The sequence below is a fragment of the Halyomorpha halys genome, unplaced genomic scaffold (genome assembly GCF_000696795.3).
Source record: "Halyomorpha halys isolate HHAL.00 unplaced genomic scaffold, Hhal_1.1 Scaffold552.1, whole genome shotgun sequence".
Classification (NCBI taxonomy): Eukaryota; Metazoa; Arthropoda; class Insecta; order Hemiptera; family Pentatomidae; genus Halyomorpha; species Halyomorpha halys.
In genome coordinates, this window is record NW_027106510.1 from 306,533 (window position 1) to 314,994 (window position 8,462).

Genomic DNA, 8,462 nt, shown 5'->3' on the forward strand with positions numbered 1-8,462 from the left:
TCTTTTCAGGCGCCTCGGAGGATTGCCAGGAATGGAAGAGGAAGCAAGGTTAGAAACTAGTGGGTTTGGGTGGTTAGGGAGTTTATTATGGAAGGAATTATTAATTTAATATCTGTTTCTTTTTTTCAAGATGTATGACAAGAGTAATTAGCATGCAAAACAAAGACAATTTAATGATTGAGGTATGTTCAAAAATATTGATATTATGTGAGGAAGTACTATGATAATAATGTGAAAACAATTTTCAGTTAGGTTGGTGCTATTATTTAAAATGAATTTATTTAAATTGAAAAAAAGTTAAATTCCTTACATTGTGTGCACATTTTAGAATAGTTTCGTTTGGCAGCTTTTCAGAGCTGACGAAAGAGAATATGCCTTAAAAATACTTGCCGGGAATCGCTCCCTAAATGTTGGGGGTCCGGAGATAGTTCATCAAGACGTACAGTAACGACAGTACAAATTACAAAATAATAGAGAATGTTGAGACAACCTTAAAAAAAAATGTAATATTTTATTTTGTTTTATTATTATATAAATTTAATTAGTATTATGTAAAATGATTTATTTTTAATTGTAAAAGATAATTTTGTTTAATATAAAAATATGTAAGTGTTTGTATGTGTGATCACGCCGTTTTCCAATTTCAGGAGCTTTTTAAATATTGCTCTGAAAAGAGAGGAAGACTGAAAACACAGGAAACTGCAGGTCGATTCCAACTATTACAACATTTACTAGACAAACGGTTTTAACTTCCAACTCATTACAAAAGACTGATCTACATGACTATTATAAGGCCTATCTGGACATACGGAGTTGGGCTTTGAGGTTCCACTAAACCTTCGAATTCCTTTCTTATCCTTAAATATCGATATTACATATTTCATGTATACGACCAATAGTACTCACGGAGCCTTGTATCTTTATCCACTATGAAAATCAATTGTCTGAAATTCTTATATCAGTATTAGATATTTAATTTTAGAATATTACAAAATAAAAAATTATTTTTATCTTATTTTATGTTTTTTTAAATTTTTTATTTTAGTATGAATGTGATCAATTAGCACTATTACCTGTTGGTCAACAACGCTGTGGCAGATTGTAATTTTATCAATAAAGAAAGTTTAAAAAAAAAAAAAATAAAATAGTACGAAATTCATTGCTAAGGTGTATACATGTATTAATTAATGGGACAGTAACTGTCACGTCATTATACTACGATGGTACTGTCACGTTGGCTAATGCCGTGCCCACTGCCATATAACTGCCACCGTGTAAACGAGAGTATTTGCTTTTTTATATTAATTGAGAAATTAAATTAGCTAGTAGATGTTTAGAAATGAAATTAAAAAGAGTATACACCATTAAACAGGAGCCTCTCTTGTTGTGACTACTATAAATAGGAATCTAAACAAAAGCAGAATCTTTTTATAGAACTTGGCCGACGCTATTCAAAGCCAAATCGGTTATTTGATTATTTACGAACCATTTGCAACACTGAATGAGCTGTCTGAAGTGTTTTTTTTAAGTCAATGTAGTATGTACTATTTAATTATCGTCTAATATGTACATATGTATATAAATATATATAAATATTTTTATTGGTCTCGAGAATCAGGCAATAATGCAACTGCATTTAGGTGATGTTCTGCATTGTTTTCATCGTCATGCCACACAATTTAATCATCACGAGGATGCCCCTCACCTTCAAATATTTCTATTCGAATCAATATGGAACGGGGACATCAAAACATCAGATAAGTATTTCACCGTGTACCTTCAAGTACCAACGGTAAAAAAAGATAGTATCCACTTTGAATTATATAACCATACGTAATGCAACTTATTAATTAACTGATTTTTCTATTTTTAGAGGGATAGGAAAAAAAATACAATGGAAAAAACAAAAGTTTTTTTTTTTTTTTAATTTTTTTTTTTAATGTTTTTTTTTAGTTTTGTATTGAATGTATTATATAGTGAATAATGATGTTGTTGTAAATGTTTAAAAATGAAGAAATAATATAAGCTGTTGAATATTTAGATGTCCTTGGAGATGGCTGGAATAGCCGAAACGTTGGACTAGTAGAAATAAAGTGTTGAGACAGAATTGGATACAATTTTTGGTTTTATTTAATAAAAAGTTTTTTTTTTAGAACAAATAATTATTAAAAAACTAAATGTATATACTATAATTTAAGATTAATAACTATCACATGTTGCGGCTTTAGCGCACTTGCTCAGCCTCTACTGGCCCACTACCAGTGATGCGGCGAGAGGGATGCACTGGGATCTTTTGAGCTCTGTTTTACCCCTCACACTTGGAGGATAGAGTGGGCTCAGGAATCCTCAGGTCGATTGTGTAAATATTGTATATAAGAATGTAAATGTGACTAGAGATTATATTATTTTATCATTTTGTATTTTATTTTATTTTCTTCATACACATAGTTTGATTATGTTCATCCTTCCGTTTGTATATATTTTACGACAGATTTAGTTCTTTTCATTCATTTATTTATTTGTATTCTTATTTTATTTTAGTATGAATGTGACCATTTATCACTATTACCTATTGCCCACAACTGGCAGGTTGTAATATCTATCAATAAATAAAAAGTATTATTAAAGAAAAAAAAAAAACTATCACAATTAAAACATTTTATATTACAGTTTGTTCAGCATTACTATGATGCAACTAAATCGAGGTATGTGCAAGAACTGAATAGCGTTGAAATGGAAGTAACAGGACACCGGTTTTTCTAGCAAGTAGTCCATCTGTTATTTCTGTTTAGGATTTTGTCTATATTAGGGGTATTCATGATGTTGTGTTAAATGTTATATGTTTTACCATGTTAAATGTTATAACTATAGGATTGTGAGCAGCCCTATTTGAAGTCATGTTAAACGTTAAATGCATAAGAGTCCCTAGCGGATTTCTCAGCAACTTGTTGTATAAGCCTTTATGTTTATAACCTTCCTTCTAGACCCTCATGTTATTGTTTACTTCAGTTTTGATTTAAGTAATTAATTAAAACATGCCTAGAGTGAGTGAAAAGTGGAATTTGTGTGAAAGTTTAGCTTATGAGTGTCTTATTGATCTTCAAACTTGTGAAGAAGAGAATGAAGATGAGCTAATTGACAACTGTATTGAAAGTCACAACAACTAATATGGCGGCGATCTCAACTGGTCTATTGTGTGACGTCATTCTCGATTTAACTGACCAAGTAACAGACTCTCAGCCATGTTAAATGTTATTTCGTTTTACCACGGCAAAAGAAGGCAATTTTTTTCGATTTAACACGAGTTTTTCCATTTAACACGCTTTAACATAGATCATGAATACCCCTATTGTTTGCCTGTATGTATTTATTAAGTTAGTAACAAGAGTAACAAGAACTTAAATTTAGAGCTTTTTGGAAGAAGATATTGGCTAGTAAAATAAGTTCGTTTTTTACTGGTTATTTCAATAAAAACTTCAGATTCTTGTAAATATTTTTAATCAATTATATATGAACCATTTTGATAGCTATGTTCGCTGACGATATAGCTGTGTTCTCTCTACATGATGACATAATATTTGATAGAAACACTTTGCAAAGTCACCTTAATGATCTAGAACAATATTTCACTAAATGGATGATTAGTTTGAACATTGAAAAATGTAATTCAAACGTTTTTACTCTTCGACGCCCACCAGAACCACCGGATCTAATCCTCAAAGGTAAAAGTGTAAAATGGAATCCTGCCAGTGAAACAGTAAGATACCTGAGAATTCACCTAGATCGCCGCTTTACCTGCAATCACCATTTCAACATCAAACTAACTCAAACCTATGCAAGGTTAGCAATGCTATATCCTATCCTAAACAGAAATTCCAAACTAAAATTAGAAATAACTTATCTTATATTTAAAACAATTTTCAGGCCACTGCTGATGTACGGCTGTGAAGTTTGGGGAGCGGATCCTTTACGAAAAGTCCTAAGAATCGCAGTTAATGCTCCTTGATTCATAAGAAATACCCAATTGCATCGGGAATTACAAATGGAGTCAATAGAGGATTACAGCAAAAAACGGTTCATGAAGTTCCACTCCCAGTTGCTGACAGTTAAAGGAGCAGTGACCTACAACCTGGGAAACCCAACCTCAACCCGAAGACTGAAGACTGAAGCTCAGACTGCTGCAGGACATTCCGTTATAAATTCTATATTTATTAATTCATTATTCATACTACCTCTATTTTACTTATTTTTTTTTCTTTTCTCGTCCCTTTTTCAAATTAACTTGTTTCTTTCTACCATTAGAGGGCAATTGTTTGTTTTGTTAAGTTTAAAGATATCATTATTTTTATATTAATTTTACTTTTCTCTTTTATTAAGAAGCATTATTCTTACCTATTTATTTTATTTTAATTATAACATTGTATATAGTTAGAGGAGTCTTTTGTATGAGACACTACTCTCCCCATATTCAACTGTTAAATATATATATTTATTACATTATATATGATATATATTTTGATCTATTACAAGTTGCCATCTTTCAGGCAGAATTTTTTAATTCCATCCTACCAGAACTGCGACAATTATGTATAATGTCCTTAAAATTTTGGTTTTTCCTTAGAATTCTCCTTTTCCGTTCTGAAATGTCACAACCTGATTGATTATGGCTTGCCCCCCACCACCCAAGTTTTGATCCTGGGTTCGCCTTGCCTCAATATAGTTGTATTATTGACTGTTCTTCATGATAAAATTTGCATGTTGTTTAAAATGTCAATTCACTTTTATTGACTAAACCTACTGACTGCCCTACATTTTCATGTAATGATGTTACTCTTACCCCTGTCGAACAGATCCCCTAACTTGGACTACATTTGGACAAACGATTAACCTGGAATCCTCACACAAGACTGAAAAAACAGGAAACTGCACGTCGATTTCGACTATTACAGCACTTACTAGACAAACGGTCCAAACTTCCAACACATTACAAAAGACTGATCTACATGACTGTAATAAGGCCAATCTGGATATACGGAGTTGAGCTTTGGGGTTCCACTAAACCTTCGAATTCCTCTCGTATTCAATCCTTACAATCCAAAATCCTTCGTAAAATCCACAATGATCCTTACTTTGTCACAAATAAAATCATACATTAAGACCTTAATGTTCCCTATGTAACCGAACTAGCCCGAACCAGATATCACTCCTTCCATTATAAACTCTCAAACCCCCTAGTTTCTAATCTTGCATCCTCTTCCATTCCTGACAATCCTCCGAGGCGCCTGACAAGAAGATGGCCACGAGATCAGCTAATGTAAGATGTCATTAGAGTGCTACCAATGTGTAGTTTCTCTACACGAACACTCCAATTTAACTTAGATCAGATTTACTAAATGTATTATAATGTACAGTTGTAAATAGTAATAAATAAATATTTAAAAAAAACTTTTATTGACTATAATGATTATTTTATTCAATTTTCAAATCGTAAACAGGAAATATATATAAAAAAATTATTTTGACTCCCATAAATTTTGAGGTTAATTTTATTTATTGATATACACGCCCACTGGTGGTAGTTATTCGGTTGTTTTTTTTAATAGAACCATATGTTATATTTTAATCTTGAAATTAACATATGTTTTTTCAAAGTAATTATCGATTTAGAACAAAGAAGTACATTTTATATTTAATCCTGTTTTGGCTGGAAATCAAAAGAAATGGCGTCAGATGAATGTAAAAGTACTAAGTGTCCTGAAGAGGATTGGGTAAAAAAGGAATCTAAGGTAATACGGAGGGATGGCATGGTGTGCTATGAACAAGAAATAGAAAAGGATGAACCTCCAAAATTTACTGAATTGTCAACATGTCCACCGGATCCGAGATTCCAGCAACAGAACAAGACAAAGTGGTGTTATCGGATGTTCATTGACTACCATAGGTATACCATAGTTATATCAATATGTCAATTTGGATACCAAAATCCACAAGTAGAAGTTTTGTGATCTTAATGGAAGAGGTTCATTACCATTTTTATTTATTTATTCATCAAAGTATAACAAATTTAGAAATCTAATTATGGCAATATTAAAAAATAACAAAACCGAAGATGATAATCAAACATTGATTTAGTTTATAAAAGTAAAACAAAGAAAAGTTAAATTCTAATTAAAATTAAAAAAAAGTAATAAATACTGCTAATGTTGATCTAAGTTATGACAAAATAATTGTGCTTATTTTATGAAATTAAAATTATGGCGAGTAGGTTGGTCGATGTACGACATGTCACAATCTCGAGAAGATCATAAAACAAAAAAAGGCAATCCTTTCTCGGCGGACCCACCCCGCTAAAACCCACGGGGAGTGACATTCCTACATCACTTTTGAAATATTAGCTTAAAATGGGACTTTAAGATAGTTAAATTGAGCATATTTAAAAAGCACCTGAAATTAGAAAACGGCATGAAACCCTCCACTCCCGCCTTCCGAGGTAGTCTTACTTATCTGACTTCTCAAACAGACAATTATAGCGAGTAGGTTGGTCGGTGTACATGTCACAATCTCACAAGAGGAGATCATAACACTATTAATTGGTGCCAAAATAATATACAATAGTCTTATCGTGCAATACACAACTTTCACTTACCGCTTTACATACGTCTCCAAATATTTTGCATATTTGTGGACTTAAAGTTGAATAACCATAAATTGTAAACTATTTTTGTTATTTAAAAAAAAAAAAAAGTACAAAAATCCTTTATTTGGCCATACTGCCCAAATATATTGGGTTGCTATTATACACAGCATACCCATCAATCCATAATGGGACATATATACACTAAAATACATAAACATTTTTCATTTTTCGAACAATATTCATCAATGAACTAAATATAATACCCAATTCTTAAGAAAAAATTATTTTTGTTTTTTTTCCCCCTTCGTATACACATATATTAGTTAGTGCTCCTTTTCGCACAAAGCCAAATAACAATTTACCATACATCTAAAAGGGGAATTCATCATAAAGTGCTAAATGTAAAATATTTTACCACGTTAAATGCTATAAGTATAGGATTCTGAGTAGCCCTATTTAAAGTCATGTTAAATGTAAAGAGCTCCTAGCGGATTTTCTGAGCAACTTATTTTACAACCGATGATAATAATCGGTAAAAGATAATAATACCTTTCAAAATTTCATGTTATTGTTTACTTCTAAGTTTTAATTAATGTAATTTATTACAACGTGCCTAAATTAAGTGAAAAATGGAAGCTGTGTGATGCCTTGTTAATCTTCTGACTTGTGAAGAAGAGAATCAAAATGAGCTAATTGACAACTATCATAACATTATTATTAAATTATAAAATCAATTTAATTAAATATTTATTATTTGGACATATAGAATTGAGCTCTGGGGCTCAACCAAGTCATCAAACTCCTCCCGCACCCAATCCTTACAATACAAACTCCTACGTAAAATCCTTGATGCTCCTTATTACGTTACAAATAAACTCATTCACAAAAACCTTAACATCCCATTTGTTGCAGATTTGGCCTAAAACGGATATGTGTCTTTTCATTCCAAACCCCTTACCCATCCTAACCCATTAATTCTTAATCTCTCATCCTTAACAATCCCTGATAATCCTCCGAGGCGTCTGAAAAGAAGATGGCCATGGGACCTTCTAATTTAAATTAATGCTTGAAGTACCACCAAAGGGTGGTTTCTTCTCAAGATTTTCAAGTGTATATGAAACATACAACATATATACTTATTGTATTTATTATTGTACAGTTGTAAATCACATTAAATAAATTTAAAAAAAAATTCCTTAATGGGAATTTCCGACAAGTATCAAAAAGTAAAATTAAAATTCCTAAATGATTTAAATTAACATTTATCCTGTTTCTAAAAAAAATTTTTGCTGTACCAGTATTCCCAGATTACTTATTCCTTCCCTTAATGGCCAAAGCTACTTACTTTTTTAACGGTTTATTATTATTATGATTATTTTATGTTGTAATAAAAGTATAAATATTTATTTTTTTATTTTTTACTTTTTGTCAGAATAACTTAGTAATTTTAGGTTACCTCCTTTTTATATATTTAAATAAATCCTATTTCAACCATTTTTAGGTTAAATGGAATATGGTCCGGGTGCGGTAAAAAAAAAACTCAAATAGTAGATAATTATACTATTTTATTGAGCCAACGTTTCGCCCCACATTGCAGGGCTTCGTCAGGGCTAAACAAGATACAAACACATAGTTACAAAAGGAAAAAAAAAAGAGAAAAAAACATAAGTGTAAAATAACAGGGGTATAAAATGTAAAAAAGTAAGATATAATAAGAAAATGCATTCTGTCTCATCATTTGATTTTTGTTTTTTTCTTTTTACATCTCTTTATTTGTATTTTCATTAATATTTCTTCTCTTATCTATCTGTTACTATTACCCTTT

The 8,462-nt window shown here is 31.1% G+C and overlaps 1 protein-coding gene across 1 annotated transcript in view; it reads left to right on the top strand.

The window, feature by feature from the left end:
- The first annotated feature begins 5,656 nt into the window (after positions 1–5,656).
- LOC106684182 (uncharacterized) overlaps positions 5,657–8,462 on the top strand; it is a 3,386-nt gene continuing 580 nt past the window's right edge. Inside the window, exon 1 of the mRNA XM_014426115.2 lies at positions 5,657–5,941. Within this exon, the coding sequence (XP_014281601.1) occupies positions 5,721–5,941 (221 nt within the window). The 5' untranslated portion in view covers positions 5,657–5,720. The remainder of the gene's footprint in view (positions 5,942–8,462) is intronic.